The following is a 22,814-nucleotide window of genomic DNA, read 5'->3' as shown; positions in this document are numbered from 1 at the left end:
CTCAGCGTCAAGGATAACTGAGGCACTGAGGCGAGCGAACCTTCTTTTTTATATCTCCACGCTTTCACCCAGCTTTTTTACAGGAAGGGCGAACTCTTGAAGGTCAACTTCTTCAAACAAGTAAGTATGACTTGATTCATAGTGTAGTATTTCCTTTAGACAATGTAGAAGCTTTAAAAATTCTGTTTAAATTTCCGTTCTCAATCCTCCATCTTCACTGATGGGTAAAGTGAAAAGGAGTGACGATGAAAGTGGACCTGTGTTTTACCTAGGTTTCTTATGTTTAGTGTAAAGGTGCAAAGTAGTTTGAAACTTTGTGGAATCTGCCCTACACAGAAAACAGTTAGCATTCTAGAAGCCTGAAACTGAATTTTAGCCTGAGTGCCAGGTGCTATGTTTTAACACATTTGTTGTTTGACAAGTTGTTTATTATGACACTGTTTGTTGTCTATCTATCTATTTTGTCAAAATTTAAGAACAGAACTTTTATTCTTTCATATTTTTATCAACCCTCTTTTGGATATGATTATGCTAGACTTGATCAATCCAACTCCATCAAACAATTTAAGTTTCAATTAAAAAAATTAAACAAACCTAGGCGACAATTAGACATATATCACCTTCATTGTATATATTCTTTATATCGTTTCAGTCAAACATTCACTAACGTAAATATTACTAAAGTAGAAAAACCTCCTGGTTATTATTTATGTTTGACTTATACTCAGTGACTAAATGGAATGAGTATTTTTTATCTTTATGTTGGACATTTTGAACCTAGGGGGGAGATAGACATATATCACCTTCATTGTATATATTCTTTATATCGTTTCAGTCAAACATTCACTAACGTAAATATTACTAAAGTAGAAAAACCTCCTGGTTATTATTTAACAATCAATAATGTTCCATTTACCTTCAAAACATAAATCCCGGGTCAGAAAAATGTTGGAATAATTTTTTGATAGCCAAGCAGATCTTTGAATCATCATTCGGTACACGTTTTTGTTTACTTAACCCACCACACTGAGTCCAGTTTGAGTTTCAGTCGAAATTCAGCAATGCAGTAGGGCCAATACCCCTGAGGGCTGAAAGTAAGGTCTGGATTTAAGGTTAACGCATGGGGGCACACATGTAACCAGATTTAGTTTGGCAAATCAAAGATGTGGCAAAGGATTTTGTTGATTGCTGACTTGATATGGCAAAGTGTAATCCGTTTTTGAAAGTTATTCCCTAATATACAATCCGAATTCAACTTTGAACAACAGAAGTCGATATTCAGTAATCTTAAGAGTTTGATTAATTTTTGGACCTACCTCCGGGTACCCTGGTGGAGGTCCTATAAATTAACCTTTTTCCGTCCGTTCGTCTGTCTGTTACCTTTAGCTTTTCTTGAGATAGGCTCATTAGTTTTTTCTGATTTTCAGCTAAAAAAATGTCCAAAATGTGACGGAGCCCGATTTTCGAAGAAAAAAAATTTCCAGTGGAAAAACTGTTTTTTTGGCATTTTCTTGAGATTTTAACATTAGTTTTTTCTGATTTTTTGCTCAAAGATGCGTATTAACAATGCCCAAAATAGTCCCGCTGCTGAGGTCAATAAATGTTTCATTTCGTGACACACATCTTAGAACTAACTTTTTTTGGTGGAAACTCGTGAATTAGTGTATGTAGATTCCAAAATCAAAAAGTTTCCACGATATTATCGTGCAAGTAACGAGTAATTGGCGATTTTTTCAAGGCAAAATTGCAAGGCCTGGAAATTCATGATTTTTGAGGGGTCTTCAAATTGAAAAAAGACCTATATCACATGATGGAGCTCTTCAAACTGAGCAAAAAAGTGTATTACACCAAAGTCCCAACTTCTCTAGATCAAAATTTATTGGCCTATTTGTGGTAAAAAACTGATGGAAAACAGGGAATTTCCAGGCCTTGCAATTTTGCCTGGAAACGCAAAAAATCGCCAATTACTCGTTACTTGCACGATAATATCGTGGAAACTTTTTGATTTTGGAATCTACATATACTAATTCGTGAGTTTCCACCAAAAAAAGTTAGCTCTCAGTTGTGTGTCACGAAAATTGCTTTCTAGCCACTTTTTTTTATCTCAGCAGCAGGACTAAAACATGGGCAAGTCCGATTTTTGAGACAAATTTTTTCCGGCGGAAAATGCTGGAAATCGCCATTTTTCTGGGTTTTCATTGGACTTTTTCCTTATAATTGGTTGTTTTTTCATTCATAAACATTATTAATAGCAATGCCCACCATCAAACATGTTTCAATTTTCAATAAAATCGATTTCTGAAGCCAGAACTATTTAACATCACCGGAACAACCTATTTTTGCCGGAAAGACAGTATTTCTTGAATTTCTCAAGCTGTACTTTATATTTTTTTATGAAATTTCGCACACTGATGCAAAATGACAAAACCTAAAATGTGACAAAGTCGATTTTCAAAAAAAAAAATTTCCGGCCGAATATGCCGGAAAAACCGGTTTTTTGACTTTTTCTCGAATTTTCATCCTTAGTTTTTTCTGATTTTTTGCAGAAAGATGCGTATTCGCAATGCTCAAAACATGGCCGAGTTCGATTTCTGAGAAAAAAATTTTGCGGTTGAAAACGCCACACAAAAATATTATTGATAACAATGCTCACCATCAAGCATGATTCAATTGTCAATAAAACTGATTTTTGCTACCAGAACTTTCCATTTATTTTTTCCCTACAACCCTTTCCTCTCCCCCCCATCAACAATCAATGATGAATTTATTGCGTTATGCATTTTCGCTAAACGCTATATTTTCTGACTGATTTTTTTTCATTTTTCTCCTCGCATTGCTATCTAACTTTTTCATCAGGTAGGTCCATTCAGCATCCAACTTGTTTTACTTGAGCTTAAATTGTTTAATGGAGTTAGACTAGTTCTAGTGTTCGATTAGTTCGACAAGTTCAAATAATGGGGTCTGGGATATGGTGACAACCAAAAATAATGAGATCACTGTAACTCTACATTTGATTAAGTTCATTGGGAACAGAGTTGAACCTTGTTTTCCAATTTTCTACTTCTTCTAACCTTCCAAAATATACTCCAAGAAATACTCTTATAGCGTAAATGTTTTTTCCAGCTCCAAGAGAATTTATTCAGCTTTCTTTTGCCAAAAATAGTCAGATACTTGTGTTAAACTTGGTTTGAAGTTGGGTATCTGGTGGGTGTTAGGGCAAAACTTTTTTGAATATTTAGATAATATAACTTATTTTTGCTTGTAAAAATCAAACAGGTTTAATTTTGCTTGTAAATTTCTCTTCTATTTTGGATTGAGTTAGAAAAGTGCATAAAAAATTCCTGTCAGAGTGCATAATAGTTAACATATTCCAATTTTAGTTACCTGGTAACAGATTGCATATTTTCTGGCCCAGTACGTGAAGCTCTAAAGACATGGGTGAAAATATACAATCTGAAGAATATGATTGCCATCTGTATATGGACCCAGGTGGACCACATAGAATTTATTTTAAGATTGCTTTAAACTGATATCACAATATTGTAATATCAAAAACTGCACAAAAATTAAATTTAAAAACAACTTGACCTTTTTCTTTCCACACTGTCGGACAAACCACTGCTCCCGAATTATTATCCCTACAGGAGAGCAGATTTAAACCGTGTGAGAGAAATGGTGAATCATCGGATTTCCAAATTGGATGATTGAGAGACTAAAAAAAACCATCAAAAGCATCAAGTAACTGATGACACTCCAGAAAACAAAATATATATAATAACATACTAGAAAAATGTTTCTTTACAAAAAAGGAAATCAGAAACAAACATCTTTATAATATCAGTAGAAAACTGAAGCTATATAAAATGAATACAAACGGATACAAGCTATCACCGAATACTTTAATAAAGTTTAAAGAGTTTAAAGACCTAAAAACTTGCATCCATTTTTATCTTTGTCTCCAATATGAAAGCTTTCCAGTTGCAAAGCATTGGGATTGCATTTTAAATCCTATCTATCAAACTCACATTTCCTGGAGTATTATTTTAGCTAATTTTTAATTTTGGGAGTTTATGGCACGCGACAAAAAGTTGACTTAAAAGATTTTATGTAGTGCAGTGGCATTTTCCTCAGATGTTAGTTTTCAGCGATCTTTAGAGCTTCACTGTGTCACATTAAGAAAACTCCACATCTGTTATCAAGTTAAATTTTAGAGGCATTAATGAAGAGAAGTTGAATGATATTCAAACAAAACATATATAATTTTCTACCAAAGAATAAGAAGCTGTAAACTAATAAATTTTGGGAGATGAAAAAATTCCATGATCCACTGAAAATGCTTGTTACCATTTTGATTTTCATAGTTGTACTTTTTAACCATCATTTTGCATAAGATTCCACTTCCCACACCGAGGTGCAATTGCCATTATTATATATATTCTTATTTATGAAAGAACAAAGAAAAAACAATGTTTTGGGTTCAGTCACTGGGTACGAGTGCCCCTAAAGAGCTTTCAGTCCTAAATTCAAAGATTTAGAATTTCTAGGGCACTAATTGCTCTGCAAGTAGAAAAAGTAGAGGGCATTCTGTCAAATCGCTCGACTGTTTTGTTAGAAGCACTTGTTATACATTTTTGGAAAGCTAAGGGGTAGGGGAATCAAAATTACCATGTTTCCAATTTTTTTTCGGACACTTTGGTGTGATTTTCGGACAAATATGACGGTCTCAGGCAAAAATCATAGGGTTAAAAATTAATGAAGATTTTAGCTCGAGAAAACGAGACCTGTTGTATATTTTTGGAAAGCTCTCAAAAAATTAGGATCAGAGATGTATTGCAAGTATAGGTGATTTCAGTACCTACCTCGAGATATTGAGCTTCAAAAAGCGCAAAAACTGGACAAAATAGCTGTTTCTGGCTGAAAAACACGGTTTTTCAAGGGTTAATATCTCGAGTTAGGTACAGAAATCACCTATACTTGCAATATATCTCTAATCTTAATTTTTTGAGAGCTTTCTAAAAATATACAACAGGTCTCCGTTTTCTCTAGCTAAAATTTTCATTAATTTTTCACCCTATGATTTTTGCCTGAGACCGTCATATTTGTCCGAAAATCACACCAAAGTGTCTGAAAAAAAATTGGAAACATAGTAATTTCGATTCCCCTACCCCTTAGCTTTCCAAAAATGTATAACATGTCCAGACGGTGTCAATCGAACGAATCGAACGAATCGAACGCCGAATCAATCGAACGCAATTGAACGCAATCGAATAATTGCAATTCGATTGTCGAACGCAATCGAATCGCAATCGAATATTACCCTGGATTTACTGTTCGATTGCTTCGATTATGTTCGATTGTATTCGATTACGTTCGATTGTATTCGATTACGTTCGATTGTATTCGATTACGTTCGATTGATTCAATTGTATTAGATTTTATTCGCTTTGGTATGTTACTTAAGCACTCGGCCGCCCACGCTAAAAGCTCTAACACCAGAGTGATCCAATTTGATTTAATCGCAATCAAACTCATCGAACATAATCGTAATGGATCGAACATTAATCCAATGTTATTGACCATCAATCGAACCAATCAAACATAGTCAACTATCAATCGAACATTACTCAAACGCAATCGAACACAATCGAATATTACCCAGGAATCGGCCGTTCGATTAAGATTCGATTACGTTCGACAATCGAATCGCAATTATTCGATCGCGTTCGATTACGTTCGATTGGTTCGATTGCGATTTTTGTTCGAAGTTGTTCGATTGACACCATCTGGACATGTGCTTCTAACAAAACAGTCATGCGATTCCAAAAAATCGAACAAAATCCCCCCTACTAAAACAAATTTTGTCTGACCACATTTTTTGTCTACCCTGTTAGTTTGGACCTGTTCGGACCCCCCCCCCCCCGGGATGACACCTTCCAAATAAGTAAAGAAGGGGGATCAGAAATTTTCACTAAAAAGGGGGGTAGCAAGGAGGGGGATCGTTTAAGAAGGGAGGGCTTACATATATTTTAGATTTTTTTCCAGCACTGTTATGAAATTTGGTCTGCATGAAAGGAAGTTCTTTATTTTTACTAAAAAGTGGTATTATATTTGCCAGACTTAATTTTTCTTTACTGTTTCCCTTCCCTTTTTACCATAAAAAATTTAGCCCGAAACCCTTGGGGGATAGCGATTTTTAAAGGTTGGGGGATGCCAAGAAGGGGGGATCAGACCCCTTTCCGCACTATGATTATACTCATTAAAGCTACTAGTTTCCCCCAAAGGGGGCGATTATTTGAGGGGGGTTATTGAAAGTTCCCTCAAAGAAGGGCATTTAAAAGAAGGGGCTATTTATATTCAAAGTTATATTCAGACTTGTATCAATAGTGAAGTGGATTCATTTTGCCCAGTATTTTTTAGATTCATCAGATATTCAATCCATGAGCAGTTGCGTGGTTTTCTTCTTGATTTTCAAAATTTATTTTTAAGATGTTAAAATGATTCGGTCAAAATTATCTTTCCAGCAAGGCATTATTTTAAAATTTTAACTTTTTGTTTAGAATGGGTGATAAATTAGATGATTGTGAAGTTGACAGAGCTGATGCCGGATCGTCATTAACCTACCCACAACAATGTTCCGCCCTCAGAAAGAATGGATTCGTCATGATTAAAGGTATTTATTGTCAATAAGTGGACTCGTTTCACTTTCTAAGTGTAGCCATCTGGGCTTGAAACTAGTGGTCTTTCTGGGTAGTACTTTTTCTCAACTTTGACTTGATCCTCGGTGGTTTGCTTTTTTGAAAATTTTATTTTTTGTCTGGCTACAAACTTTGGTGCTGTTTGGCTTTCTACTAGTGTATTAAACAACCCTGGTCTGGAGACTGGTCTTTTTCATAAACATGTTTTTTTTATTGCCAAATTTCCAACGTTTCTCAGAAAAAATCTGTAAAAATATTTACACTTAAGGTGTATAAGTCGATTCCCTGTACTGTATGTTTATTAGAGACATTCTTATAAACTATATAATATGTAAGTAAGTTTGCGGTCGTAGTTGGAGGTGACCCGGATGCTCCTCGTTCGATAGCTATCTACCCAAAGGTAGGGGATGGTGTCACTTTTTTCCCTGGATTGCTCGACTTACCCTTGAGCCTTCTCTTAACTGCTTGCTGAGCATCAAGCAGAGAGGCATCAAGTACCATTTTTAGAATCTTTGGTGGTATGACCCGGCTTGGGTCGAACCCACAACCGTAGCTGGATGCTCTACCACTGAACTACGATTGCTATAATATATAGCCTTTTTGTTGATGTTCATTCTAGATAAGGGCTACTTCGACTTAGACTACTCAATATATTCAGCAATATATCGTCAATATTGCCTGACACCCTGACAGTATATATGTTGTGATTTGTCTTGTCTTTTTGTTTCTATGACTCCATTTTAAATAGTTAGAGGTTTCATACTTGACTACAGAATATATTATAAATTTAGCTAGATTTAAAACTTGATTTGTTTTAACTCTTTCTCAAGATCGCCCCTGCAAGATCGTTGAGATGTCCACCTCAAAGACGGGAAAACACGGTCACGCTAAAGTTCATATGGTCGCTCTTGATATATTTACCGGTAAAAAAATGGAAGATATCTGTCCCTCCACACACAACATGAATGTTCCAAATGTTGGCAGAAAAGACTACCAAGTAAGTTTCCCTTATGAAGACGGATAAAATTAGTGTGAAACATGCTTGCAGACCAAAGATTGCTTCTTGTAAACTCTTGTCAAAGTCTTTCGATCAGGGGGGTCGGTACTAAAATTTCAGACATCATGACTTTTAGTGACGTGGTGGTATTACAAAAAAAGCCTGAAAGCATTTTAGTTCCATGTGTACTAAAATCCCAAATTAGGTGGGGTCTTCAAGAAATTTAAGAAAAATTTAGTACATGAGTTAGGAAATTTAACTATTGACTGAGCATTTTAGGCAAAATGAAAAAAATAAAAGCTCTCTATTTAAGATTTAAAAATACGTTCCTGTGTCACAAATTAAGCAAAAATTTTGTCCCCAGTGGTAAAATACCCTTGAATTTCAGTCCCACTGGGAAATTGACTTTGATTTCATCCACACTCAAAATTCCATGTTTAAAAATTGCACTCCAAAACCATATCCCCGCTGGGTTTTTAACCTTGGAACAATAGAATTTCAAACCCCATTAGCATTTCAATAGGAAATTTTATCTCAACTGAGGAAAAAGGTTCCTCTGGGGCTGTGAAACACCCATGTTTCAATTTAATTGTTCTGCTTTTATATATTATGGAATAAAAAATGTTTTCGAAGTTGAATGCTTTGTTTTTTGTAAAGAACCCTGGATAACTGGATAGAAAAGAAATAGCAAGCTGTAAATTAGAGGTGAAAAATAACCAATCAATCTTTGCAATAACTAAAGTAGAGCAGAGCAAAAGTGTCTTGACTGTTTCTGAGTCTTTATCTAGAATAGATAGAGATAGATCAGGTTCATTGACAGATTAAATAACCAGAGTTGGCATTTTGTTGAAAGTCCAAAGACCGCATTCTTCTAACCGAATTCCAAAATAAGCCTTATTTAGGTGGTCACTATGCTAAAATATCAAAATAAATTTTAGTACATGTGTACTAAAATTCCTTTTTCAAAAATTAGGTGGGGGTATATCAAAAATCGTCAAAAAACCTTGTAGTACTCATATATGTCTTGGATTTTAGTACCGACCCCCCCCCTCCCTGGACTAACAAGTGCTTGAAATAAAAATAAAAATTTTCAATTTTGGACGTCTGTTTGATATTCAATGTCCGCTAATTGGAGAGCTGAAATAGGGGTTTTGGCTATTTCGTGCGAACAAATTTGTCTGCTAATCAGAGGGTCCGCTAATTGAGTGTCCGCCTTTTAGAAACTTTTTATGAGGATTTGACTAGGAAACAGCCGGGGAAAATGAAATTGCCCGCTAATCAGAGGTGTCCGCCATTAAGAGTGTCCGTTAATTAGAGGTTTTACTGTATTGATTGATTTAATCTTTTAGTTTTTAAATATCGATGACGAATTTGTTTCAATGATGGACGACGGCGGTGAAACGAAAGAAGACTTGAAATTACCCAATGATGATATCGGTAAGGAAATCCGGGAAAAAGAAGCTAACGGAGAGTCATTCATCGTCACCGTATTGAGTGCTTGTGGCGAGGAGAAAATCGTGGGAACCAAAGTGATGAACTAAAGTATTCCGGCCGCCGAGAGTTCTTCGCTGGTTTTATTTATCCAAACTCAGAAAACGACAACCATCAATTTTATAAATATGAAAATACAAATAATTTTCGTAAATACACACATACACAGTGATTTTTCTTGATCCCTTACTGATGTATTGTGCCCGTTTTCTTAGAATTCTTGCCTTTTTGGTTTCTAAGTTTTCTCCGCATGATTATATTCTACTGTCATTAAAATTAAGAGGTTTACTTTTGGCCGCTGTTGTAGTCTGGGCTTTATCCTAATGCCAGAGACTTTTTAAATGGTTGAGATTGGCTCAAATTCAAACCACTGTTCATAGACTGTCTGCATCTACTCTTACGTTTTGACATAGTGGTTTCAATTTTCTTAAGTTAAAAAATCCGATGAATTATTAAACTCTTAGTAGGGGAAATTTGTAAAATCGCTCGATTTTTTTTGGTCAAAGCACTTGTTATACATTTTTGGAAAGCTAAAGGGTAGGGGAATTAAAATAACTTGAGTGCCAATTCTTTTTCGGACACTTTGGTGTGATTTTCGGACAGATATGACAGTCTCAAGCAAAAATTATTAGGGTATCTAAAAAATTAATGAAAATTTTAGCTTGAGAAAATAGACCTGTTGTATATTTTTGGAAAGCTCTCAAGAAATTAAGATTAGTGATTATATTGCGAGTATAGGTGATTATGGTACCTTTTTTTGCATCGAACGTTTTAATTGCATTCGAAATTTATTTTGTGAGAAAGAAAATCAATAAACAACAATAAAAGAAAGACATAAAGAGAAGAGAAAAATATATAACTCTTCGTGTAATTTACTTTCCTAACTGGGAAAATGTAGTTGTGCCATTGTGCGATTAGCTCGTAATCACATACATGTTTTTTTTTTATAAGAATAACGCTTATAAGCATATGAAGGCTCAGATCTGCAGAATTCCTAAGCATAACATGAGCATATATGTCAGCCTAAAATATTTTTCAAGTGGTCATTTTTATCTGTTTTTGTTTCATTTTTATCTGGTTTGGTAGAGGTCAAGTAAAAAATAAGACATTCCACAGCTAGCTACATTCCACTGCTCCCAAAATCTGAACAAATTTTTTACAAAATTTCTGAAATTTTATTTAAAAACTTGGCTCGGGGTGAATCATAAGCATATAACAGGGTTCAGACAGACCCTGGAAAACCTGGAAATATGATAAATTTTCAGAAAAATCAGGGAAACCCAGGGAAAATTTTTTTTTCCAGTCTGCTCAGGGAAACTCAGGGAATTTTCTTTTTTGAAGAATGAATGGAAAAAACAGATTTAAAAGTTTTTTTAGTTTTAAAGTGTTTATTCATATGCAGTATTTGTAGCTTTAATTTTTACCTTAGGTTTACCATTTGATTTGTGTGCCTTTTGTTTAAAGATACATCTCTTTTTACTCTGCTTAGTTTTTATGGTTTGCTTGATACTCAGGGAAAAAACCTTTGAAAATTGATTAAAATTCAGGGAAACTCAGGGAATTTTATTTTCGAAGGTCTGTCTGAACCCTGTATAATAAGCATAAACTATGCCTGGATGCTTACCAAGGGGCATACACTTGCTTATAAAAAAAAAAACATGTAACTCGTACAATTCGAAAATTGCAATTATATTCGAATTGCACTCGTTATCATGTGATTACGAGCTAATCGCACAATGGCTTTCACTACTTTTTCCCAGTTAGGAAAATAAATTACAGAAATTACACTGAGAGTTTCATATTTTTCTCTTCTCTTTATGTCTTTCTTTTATTGTTGTTTATTGATTTTCTTTCTCACAAAATAAATTTCGAATGCAATTAAAACGTTCGATGCAAAAAAAAATGTAAGAAAAAAACATTAAAATCCATTTTGTAAACATTTGCGCCGCATTGGAGAGTGTGATTAACGATTAATTGCTCTCTACAGGATGCAATTAACGATTAATTGCTCTCTTTGAGGGCGTGCCAAATAAGAAAAAAATAACCCATCGTGCGATTAGTACTAGTAATCGTATGGTTTGGAGTGCAATTAACGATTAATCACGAGTAACAATTTCGAAATTACGGTATTTTCTCCTTTGTTACGAGAAAGAAAAGTGAAAGGAAGAAAAATAACTCGAAATCTTAAAAGAAGGAAAAAAAAAACGAGTTAAAATTCTCAAAATAACTCGAAACTTTAAAGGAAGAAAAAAAACCGAGTTAAAATTCATGAAATAACTCGAAAATTTGATAGTCAAAGTGGAAGAAAAGTAACTGGATTTCATTTTGGTAAAATCGCGATCTTAAAATCTTTTTTTGATCCAGAGTTATAACCATTTAAATTTCAAAACAAAGTTCGTCTTATGATGGATTATTTACTCAAATAATTGTCTCTTTCGGAAACATCAAAGACAAAAGAGAGAATTCAGCTGATGTTTATTCTCACCTCTATTGAATAGTAATATTTTTGACACATTTCACTGATTACTCAAATAAACAGCAATCATCTCGTTAAAAATTTCAAATTGATGTAGAAAAAAACGAAATTTTACCACACCATACTACTTTTAACGAAGTTAAAGTCACCCATAGAATTTAGATATCGACTTCATTCTTTTTTTATGAGATTCCCAAAAGATCAAACTTAAAAAGTGTCTTAGGAATTTATTTCTAACCGAGTTGTTTTTCCTCAATTTACAGATAACTGAAATAATCACATTTAAATTTACTTTTTTTTATCGATATTTTTACAGAATTTAGGATTTAAAGAGTTAAAGTCAATCCCAAAAAAAATCTCAAGACACTTTTTTAGTTCAATCTATTGGGAACATAGTATCGAAATTATTTTTTCAAAATTCAAAAGCTATGGGTGACTTTTTCTTCTTTGAAGTAGGTAAGGTTAAAATTCTTCAGATTTTAATTGTATCCTGCCCAGTTTTTTAAATTCAGCTGAAACTTTTACCATTAGAAAGAGAATATTATTGGCTTTCAGAAAATATATACTTTTGATGTATAAAAATTTGTTGTTCTAAAGATATGATCAATTAAAGAGAATGTGTCAAGAAAGGTGAACACATACCTTAATTTTAGTCACCTCGTCAAAATTTAGTCACTAAAAGGGCTGACTAATATATAATGAATAATAGCGGACAAAATAATAAATTGTAGCGGACGTAATGATGTGGTTTTCAAAAAAGTTGGTTAAAGAAAACTTAATTATAAACTTTTTAATTTGGCCAAAATTTTTAGTCACCAAGCCAAAATTTAGTCACTTAGGGCCGATAAGGTAATTCTGCTATATCAGTTATACAGATACAGATAAAAAAATTCACTCCATTAAGAATTAGTGAATAAGATCAAAAATAAAAGAAAGGAGTGGTGGTGAACGAAAATCCACCATCACAACTGGGTGATAGGGGTGATCCACCACTCCTAAATATCGACAATCAACACTGATGATGATGTGGTGACCAATTTATTTGTCTCGGGATGATGAACTAACCGCCCACATCCTTAAATTTGGTTGAAAAACTTTCAAATTTCAAATTCATGTCTTATTACAATTGGAACATTGGAACGATTAATATACGAACCGGAAAGGATGACGAAAAACATGAACGTGTTGTTAATGAAATTAGTAAAGCCAACCTTTCGATATGCGGCTTACAGGAGGTTCGTCGACTCAACAATGATTCAGCAGTTATTAAATCGGACTCTGGTAGTAAATACGAAGTGTACTGGTCAGGATATGTTAATAAACGAACTCATGGTGTCGGCATTGTCATCAAAATTGATCCATCTATAGAAATAATTGAGATTACCCCAATTAATGCTCGAATAATCACAGCAGATGTTATAGTTCGTGGTTGCTCATTGAAAATCATAAACTGTTATGCACCCACTGAAGATAGTACAGAGTCTTCAAAAATTGTGTTCTATCGACAGCTAAATAAACAACTCAAATTGGTTAAAAAGAAACAAAAGGTTATCTGTATTGGTGACTTCAATGCTACAACATCGGCATGTTGGTCGAATACATCGTTACGAGAAGGCTCTGTCATTGATGAACTGACTGTCAACGATAACGGTTTGCGATTCCACGACTTCTTCAACGCCAACAAACTTTCTGTTCTCAATACGTGGTTTACACACAAAAAGTGCAGACGTATAACCTGGCACTCGAATGACGGAGTAACTAAAAAAGTGTATGATTTTATCTTATGCTCAAGCTGGCTCCGGCAATTTGTCATAAACTGTCGTGTGTTTAATTCGTTTGATTTTGATAGTGACCATAGACTTGTAATTGCAAAACTATCCACACCCTCATCAAAGAAAGCTCGGTTCAAAAAGCATCAAAAGCGCACTCGTAAACAGAAAATAAACTTTGCAGCGATTACTCAAGAGATGACCGACCGGTTTTCTAATAATGTCGCAGGAAAACTTGAAGCAGATGACGTAACTCAATCTCAATCCAATAACTTTCTCAATGACTCTATTATAAATGCATTGCGGGAAAGTGCCGAGAATGTTTTCCCCACCGTCATTGTTGATAGCTCATCTCCTCCCTGGAGATCTGACGAGAAACTGAAGCAATTATTTGTAACCAAATCAGAACTAGTATCCTGCTCTTCAAGTCCAGAAGAACTGAAACGTATACGTAAAAAGATCAGATATCGTGTTCGCTATCTTAAAGACCAGCACTTCAAACATGAAGCTGAAACAATGAACACTTATATGATTAACAAGGAAATAGAGAAACTCTTTACTAAAGCTAAAAGACAGGAATCTACACTCAGACATACAAATAACTCGTGTCCAACAGATAAGCTCTATGGCCATTTCAAGTCACACTTCAACCCAGAGGATCCCTCCATTGATTTCACACCTGATGAAATGATCGAAAATATTCCGTTATTTGTTAAGGATCTACAAGACATTTCAGAATTTACTGATATCAATGACACTCCTCCCTCCATCGATGAAATACACGCTCATATACAAAAATTGAAAAACAACAAAGCCAGTAATGATATTGAGCCAGAGCTACTGAAACGATGCACTCACCCTATTATGCTTGAAGTGATCCACAGAATCACCAATAACTTGTGGTCTGGGCATGATCTGCCTATCTCTTGGGGTCAATCTCTTCTCAGAACATTATGGAAGGGCAAAGGATCAAAGAAGGATCCCTCAAAATACAGGGGACTCAGTATCGGGTCCACTGTCTGCAAACTTGTGGTTAATATCATTCTCAACAGACTTCGTGAATGGTATGAGAAACAGCTTTCAGACGAGCAAAATGGGTTTCGTTCAAATCGTGGTACGACAGACGGGATCTATACCGTTAAAAGGGTACATCAAATCAGCCACCGTAAGAAACAGCTTGTATTCCTATTATTCGTTGACTTGTCTGCTGCGTTCGATCATATCCCACGTAAATGGTTATTTGATTCAATAAGCTTACGATTTTGCAACAGTCAATCTCCAATATTGCTCAAAATTCTTGAAAAATTGTATCACCATACATCTCTATTATACGAGGGAAAAGTTTTCGCAACCACATCCGGTGTTCGTCAGGGTGGCCCAGAAAGCCCTTTTCTCTTCAATCTGTACATAGACTTTGTTATGCGCCTGATGATCGAGAAAAGCCGTAACGATCCATTAATCCAGTTCTTTGTCCACAAGTATCGCATAAATAGTCATTCAATCTCAAGAAATGAAAGGGTGATAATGCGTGAGAAAGGCTTGAGTTCATCAGGAACATCGTTGTTACCTTGGTGTGGCTATGCTGATGAATTAGTTTTATTTCTACAATCAAAAACTGGTCTCCAGAGCGCTACTCACAGCGTGAAAAGGTCGAATATCCTGTAGTATTTAAATATGGATATTTTTGCGTATGCATGAATATCCGTAAAAATATCCATTAATAAGTATCCGTTACAGTAGATACGTACGGATACTTAACCAATTAATATATTTACCTGAGTATACGCACGGATACTAGTATGTATTAGAATCTTTAGAACGTATATTGTTTTACATCGAGGATACTTATGTATACTTTATGAATATCCGTCAGAATACCTTGGATACAGTTTAAGAAGAATATCCAATTCACATTTACATGCATATCGCGATAAAACCTTGCTTCGGGAGATGTTGCTTCTGGAGAAAGTTGCCTCGGGAGAACCTTGCTTCGGGAGAATGTTGCTTCTGGAGAAAGTTGCCTCGGGAGAACCTTGCTTCGGAGAACCTTGCTTCGGGAGAATGTTGCTTCTGGAGAAACTTGGCTCGGGAGACCTTGCTTCGGGAGAATGTTGCTTCTGGAGAAAGTTGCCTCGAGAGAAACATTTTTCTGGAGATATTGCTTTTGGAAAAATACTTCGGCGTGGAGAATGTTATTGTTAATGGAGAAAGTTTGCATTGGGAGGTCTTTGTTTCTGGAGGATATTTGTCTTGAGAAAATTGCGCTATTCCATTTTTAAACCTTGATTTTCCAAGGGAATTTCATTTTTTTCAGATTAGCTTCATTAGCTGACATCAATAATTATTTACTAGCCCCCTTTTCAAGCTTTCACTTTCCAGAGGGGTCTGCCCCTGATTTCCAGGGATAATTTGTTATTCATAATTTCCAGGGGGTGTTAGTGAAAAAAGTTCGTCAATACCCCATGTAAAAAAGTTTTTTCGGAAGAGCCCTTGAGGTTGGCTCGAAAGAATGTTGTTGTTTACACGTTTTTTTTTTTATAAGGAACACGTTTATAAGGAACTCGAGGCTGAGAATGGTTCAAAAAATAAGGAATGTTAAGGAACTGCTCAGGCTGAGAATAAGTGGATTTGAAATAATGTACCTTATTGGGACTAATTTGACCAATTTTGATCTTTCAAGGGGCAAAAGTTCAAAATTCCTATGTAATAAGGAACTCGATAAGGAACTTTGAGGCTGAAATTCTCTGGAAAAATTAGGAACTCCAGGCTCAGAGCAAAGTTAAGGTTCCTTATAAAAAAAAAACGTGTATTGAGAATACTGCTTCTGGATAAAGAATTTTGCCTTGGGAGAATGTTGCATCGCGAGGACGTTGACTCGGGAGTATTTTGTTTCTAAAATCGAGACTGTTGTTTCTGGATAAGTGCTTCTAAAGGATGTTACTAGAGAAAAAATTCTATAATTTATCGCATATATTAATTCCGATAATTAATATCAAACGGAACTTTTAAAACCGCTGTAATGTTTGAAGATTCGACAAACTTTCCCGTATTGCAGCACATCTTATTTTGTTGAAAATGCATATATCAGAAAAAAGGGTGTGTAGTAGCAAATAATTTGGTCTAGTGACTAAAACTTTCCGAAAAATTGTCAGCCGACTTTCAACGCCCCTGTAGAAATTTCATCCGACTTTTTAATTCTGTCTTATTAAATATTTTGCCCGATTTTTCATCATACTCACCCAAAACCCGATATTTTAGCCCCATCTGCCTGATTTTTGTTAATCTCAAATTGAGTCTTTATATCGACGTTGTTTATAATAATCATCACTAATTGACAGCATGATCGACAGTATCAACAGTGTCTAATATTATAAGGCAAGTCCTTACTTTTTAAAAAGAATTTCGTGGATCGAAATTTCCTTGCTAAAAATAGCGCACATACAGAATCTATGTAGAACAAAACAAGTTTTTAGCCATTTGTTAAAAAGTCAAAATCGAAATTTTCTCTCGTCGGTGCAAAACCATGTTCGCGCACATCCTCCGATGGAAAGGAAAAGACTTTTTGGTGAATTCGCGGGGTGAAAATGGCATTTTTACACCCTTTTTTGTAGAGCGTGGAAATTCACGGATGTTTTCACGGATCATTTCATAAAGGGGGAACTGCACTGATAGTTTTCATGGAAAATTTTATGACGTACTTCACGGAGAAATCGAATAATGCACTGGTAGCTTTTACGGTTCAATATTTGAAATAATGCGGATAGTTCTTACCAGGTAAAATTAAATTTGAAAAATGTTGCAGTGACGTTACCGGGTGAGATCACCTATTCTCAACTTTCTTGCTATTCTACACCGTGAAACGCTGCAATATAATGTTGCCAGTGATTTTCAAAATACGCCCGTACTTTTCAAGATCAAATTAGTAAATGGTACGGGGGAAATTCAAATTCACGGCGAAAATTTAAACGCTAGTTTTGGCCAGCAACGTAGATTCACGCTTTAGCTATTCTAAAAACGCCTAATTCGGCTTAAATTTTCATTGTATGCATGATCACTGCATATAATTTTGCAAAGACCCAACACTCAACAACTATATAGTGGTTGCATTTGAGTGATGTATATGAATATCATATGAAAAAGCATTGTCAGCTAAAAACCTTGAAAATTTCTCGCTTCCTGCCCATTGAGTTTCAAGCCCGAAGGGCTAGAGGTCAATCTCTTTGGTAGGATTTGAAGCCAACAAATCCTACCAAAGTTGCGCGGCCTTGAGCGACCCGCCTGGTTTTTACACAAATGACATATTGAAACTAAAATTTACCGCTTAATTTCGAAAAATATATCACTCCAAAACAAAGGAATTGCTAGATTCAATCCGTCATCAAAAATACGGCGCATATTTTAATGCTTCAATTTTTCTTGCCTGAGAAAGGTTAGAGATTGACCTCTAGCCCTTCGGGCTTGAAACTCAATGTTCCTGCCCCTCTTCAACCGACTTAAACCAGTCGAGCCTTTTGCATTGGAGGACCTTGGAGTGATCTACGAGGTATAGGACTAATGCAAGTAAACCCATTAAATAAGCTTCCAGTACAGCCTTTTAGGTTTTTAATGTATTAAACCCCTTCGGTTTTTGAGACATAACCCCGTATATATCCAAGATCCCAGTGACTTTCATTCTGAGTATCAGAGGGCCTAGTTTTCAAAAAATATAGCATTTTCCATTTTGTAATTGTACGAAAAAGATTGCTTCAGAGGAAGAAAGTTCAAACTCGCACACAGCCCCTTACTTTGCTTTTTATAATTTTCGCGGCGGTGGGGGGCCCTAGTCTTTCTGGCGTCAAAGGCACTGAGCGTCAAGGACCGCAACCGGTTGGCGTCTTGATAATTCAAACGAAGTTGCTTGGCGTTTGGAGGCAATTTCTTTGTATGATTTGGGTTATCGAGGTAAAAAGTTGAAATCAATATGTCAGATCAAAAACACTGTCGGCATGTGAAACTTTACAACATCAGTGCTCGACTTTCGAAGAAATTCATATAATTTTCGCACAATTAGTGATGAATAATTATTTGAGATGAATCCTAATGACTTCAATTATCATTAGAAGTGATTTCAAGAAATACTGTGTTGATCACAAAGATTTTTTTCGGATGTTGGTGTGGATTTGTGTTACACTTTCACTCAACCTAATAGGGGTTGAACTTGAAGGGCTACAGACGTATGCTCGTTAGCTTTTATATACTTTTAGACGAAAATCCACTCGATCAGTTGATGGCAATCTCAAAGTTGAGATATTTTTTAGGCTTATTTTGTAGAAATCTTTGTATTTTCAGATTTATAATACTCTGTCTGCAAATTGACATTAGTGCTCCTGACATAGTGTGAAGTGGATTGTACATTTTTATTTTGTGAAGCAGGCTGTGATTGGCGATAGATACAATTCTCATTTTTCATCTTCTGACTTGGTTTCAGTGTGACTGTAAATTATAATATTGCCATGGATGTATTTTTATTTAAGAGATTGGGTGCCTTTCAATCTTAAATCTACCTCTTTTTAGGAGATCACAAGTATGTAATTGATTTCAAGATTGGAGAAGAAGCAATAAAGCCAAAACCCAGGACACCCACCTGGACACACATGGTACGTTGAATTTCCAATAAAGTTTTGATTACAGCTTTTAAAAAGTCTAAGTTTGACAAAGATCTAAACTTCCACCATCTTGAAATTATGATTTTGCATGATTTTTTACTATCCAATGACACCATGTATTACCGGCGATTCACCGTTTGACAAGTAACTTCCAAAAAATGATCGCATGTGAAACATATTCTTACCTTTGGTTTTCTTGAAATCATGATTTTGCAAGATTTTTACTATCCAATGACACTATTTATTTACTGGCGATTCACCGTTTGACAAGTAACTTGCCAAAAATGATCGCATGTGAAAGTATTCTTAAATCTTACATTTGGTTTTCTTGAAATATCATGATTTTGCAAGATTTTTACTATCCAATGACACTATTTATTTACTGGCGATTCACCGTTTGACAAGTAACTTGCCAAAAATGATCGCATGTGAAAAGTATCCTTACATTTGGTTTTCTTGAAATATCATGATTTTGCAAGAGTTTTACTATCCAATGCACTTATCGGCAATTCACCGGTTGACAAGTAACTTGTCAAAACGATCGCACGTCCTGGCACGTCAAACATATTCTTACATTTGGTTTTGAAATTTTGCTGCTTTAGTCAGGCCAGGCACTTCAGAGTTTCCTCCACTGTAAGTTACCAGTTCTGATGGTAATAATAAGAAATTATAACAAACTTCGCACATTTTCAGGTGCAGCAGGACCGAGGACAGAGTAGACATCACAAACAAAGTAACCGAATGTCTAGAAAAACTTCACCCATCAAATGAAATTCCATACATGCAACATGACATAGGTTTGTATGTTATATTTGTTTTATTCTATGTTTTCATTTAAACATTGTTGCATTGATCCTGGTGAACCTGTCAGACTATGTTATCTTTCAAACATTCAGTTTTCGGGCATAGAGGTTGTCAAGAATCTGGTTGGTCCTTCTTTTCCTTCCAGAGGATTATCCCTACTTTCCAATGGCCTTTTCATGAATAATTATGCTTGGCCTACTTCTCCAGCAGTTCCAAGTTTTTCCATTATGTAACTCTTAAAGATTTAAAAGGAACTAGTTCCAAGATTGCAAGTCAAATTGATTTTCTGTATTTTTTAGCTTGTAATGACCAACAGAAGGATGGACCTAAGTGCCAAGAGATCTGGTCAATGAATGAAACGTTTGCCCGAACATACAATCAGATTTATATGATCAACAAAACTAGTTATGTCAACGGCATCAGACAAAAAGTACCCAGTTAGAGGAAAGGAAACTTTTTTCATGGAATATCTTAAGTCTGTATGAAGTCACAAGGACTACGCTTTTGATCAAGATAGAGATGAGTTTGGATTTTATTTGCCGTTACAAGTATTACCAGATTCCCCGAGAATCAAGCGATTTATATTGTTTTAAATGTTTGAGCAGGAATTTTAACCTTTAAATACTTTTCTAATTTTTATCTTGAAAGTCTGTAAAGAATTATAAAGAGTATTTTTTGTAAAGAGTTTTGTCCACTTTTATTTTTGGAAATATTTTTTTCATAAAAAAACATCGGAATTTTTTATCATATTATTGTTTCAATTTTTTCCAATGTTATTTTTCTAAATTTTTGTTTTTATTTTTCCCAAGCATAAGTTGAAATTTTGTAGTACACATTTATTCTTAAAAATAACATAACTATGAATATGCATTTTGTTCTCTTTTTACTTTCAAACGACAAAAAGCCTAAGAAATTTTAGAAGCATTTCTTTTGACCAGTCTTTCCACAATTATGAGAAAAAAAACAACTAGTGTCAAATTAAAAGATATTTTGGATTCTCGAGTATACAAATTCGGATATTTCTAATTTTCCTTTCAGAATTTCCCCTAAATATCCTCCAATATGTACTGTCAAATACTCGTTATATTGGTGTGTAGTTGTGAATATTGACGGATATTTTTCTCAATATTCGTAAGAATCCGACCCTTCATATAGGAATCCTCGGGATTTACTACACGGATATTGATATCGTATGCATACGAATACAAAACGTGCATACGGGTATGCATCTGTCTGTATACGTATGTATTCGTATTCTGTAGTATCCTAACCTGTATTTTTCCCAAAATCCAGTATCCTCGGCATAGGATATTAATATGCGTTACTCAAGGATACGCAAGGATATTTCCCAATATCCTTGCGTATCCGAAGCTTTAAAGTACACGGATATTCGACCTTTTCACGCTGTGACTGTTCTGCTTAATGAAGTCTTTACAAAATTTGGTTTATCCATTAACTCTCAAAAAACCGAAACGATGATACTCAACCATCCAGATGAAATACCCTACCCATCCTCAATTATTGATCTCGGTGAAAGTCAACTGTCAAACGTGTCAGATTTTAAATATCTTGGTGCTTATCTCAATTCGAATCAGCCTAATACTGGTGAAAAGGAGATCACTCACCGTATTCAATTAGCATCTGCAAAATTTTCACAAATGTCAAATCTTTTACAAAACTTTCATTTAAAGCTGAAAGCGAGAGTTTTGTTTTTGAATTGTTTTGTTCGAAGTCGTCTTGTGTATGCCTGTCAGAATTGGAACCTTAATCAAGAACAGTTTAATCGTCTTGACGTGGCGTATCGAAAATTTCTGCGTCGAATGGTACGCGGTGGTTTCAGATTTGTGAATGAGAATCAAAATGATTACAGATTTTCAATAAACAATGCGCAGCTCCACAGGATCTGTGGAACCTCTGATGTTAGCTATTTTATTCAATCACAGCAGCATCACTGTGCTGCACACGTCCTTCGTATGCCCTCTTCTCGTTCTTTGAAATTATTAACATTTAATGATGACCAATACACGAGAAGAGGTCGCCCTGCCAAGTCTTTGTTGGATCAAGTTGTTGGTCATAAAATGATTTCTATTAGTCAATTTTGTTCTCTTGCCTTAAGCAAGAAGTAATGATGTGAATTTGAATTTAATTAGTTCGACATGGGAAAATACCTCTAAGTGAATAGGCCTCACGGTGAGATACCTTCCCATGTCCAACCATGTCCAGTAATGGGCGGTTGTAGAATTTTATTATTATTATTATTATTAGTTATAACAATTCCTTGGTATCAGTGATACAACCCCCCCCCCCCTGCACCCCCGGGGGGGGGTACTAGGGCAAGATGGGTTACGGGGATACTCCGCTGGTCAGGGTACCTTTTTTAACCTCCACGAGTCCCAGGTAGGGTCGCAAAAACACCAAAATAGAAAAATCTAAAATTTGGGGAAAAAGTAGAAAATTTGAGAAAATTTTTGAATTTCAGTCCCATTCAGGGTCACTTTTTTCGCAAATTTCGAGTCCCACGTAGGGTCCATTTTTCGAACCTCAGCGGAGCCCCCCGTCGGTCGACAAGGGTAGTAGTCTGGCAATCCTGGGTGACTTAAGGCAAGTCTCAAAGACCTCAAAAAGTAAAGTGATTTAAAAAATCATAACCAATTATATCAATTATTACTCTATACAAAAGTTTTTTATTCTTAGAACGAACATAATTAAAGGCGATACTGGTATGATAATAAAATATAAAGTAAATTGATAAATTATAAAAAAATGTAAAATAAAAATTTGTAAAATTCCATACGGACAATCAAAAAGAATCTTTGGTTGCTTCAAAATATCTTTTTGATTTGATTAACACTTGCACCGAACAAAACGGTAACAAAAGACCAACTATGCAGTCTGTACAAGGACACTAAAGAATCGATTTAAATCCAGCTTTGTTAA

General features: G+C 35.2%; 1 protein-coding gene across 1 annotated transcript; it reads left to right on the top strand.

The window, feature by feature from the left end:
• The first annotated feature begins 28 nt into the window (after positions 1 to 28).
• LOC136797553 (eukaryotic translation initiation factor 5A-1-like) lies at positions 29 to 9,341 on the top strand. The gene is made up of 4 exons (XM_067054136.1): positions 29 to 120; positions 6,558 to 6,670; positions 7,526 to 7,692; positions 9,042 to 9,341. Exons 2-4 carry the CDS (start codon positions 6,559 to 6,561, stop codon positions 9,231 to 9,233), a joined length of 471 nt encoding a protein of 156 aa, XP_066910237.1. The 5' UTR covers positions 29 to 120; position 6,558; the 3' UTR covers positions 9,234 to 9,341.
• Positions 9,342 to 22,814: the final 13,473 nt, after the last annotated feature.

This window comes from Clytia hemisphaerica, unplaced genomic scaffold (assembly GCF_902728285.1).
Source record: "Clytia hemisphaerica strain Z4C2 unplaced genomic scaffold, Clytia hemisphaerica genome assembly, whole genome shotgun sequence".
Lineage (NCBI taxonomy): Eukaryota > Metazoa > Cnidaria > Hydrozoa > Leptothecata > Clytiidae > Clytia > Clytia hemisphaerica.
Note: the sequence above shows the minus strand (reverse complement) of the source record. Positions and strands in the feature narration are given on the sequence as shown.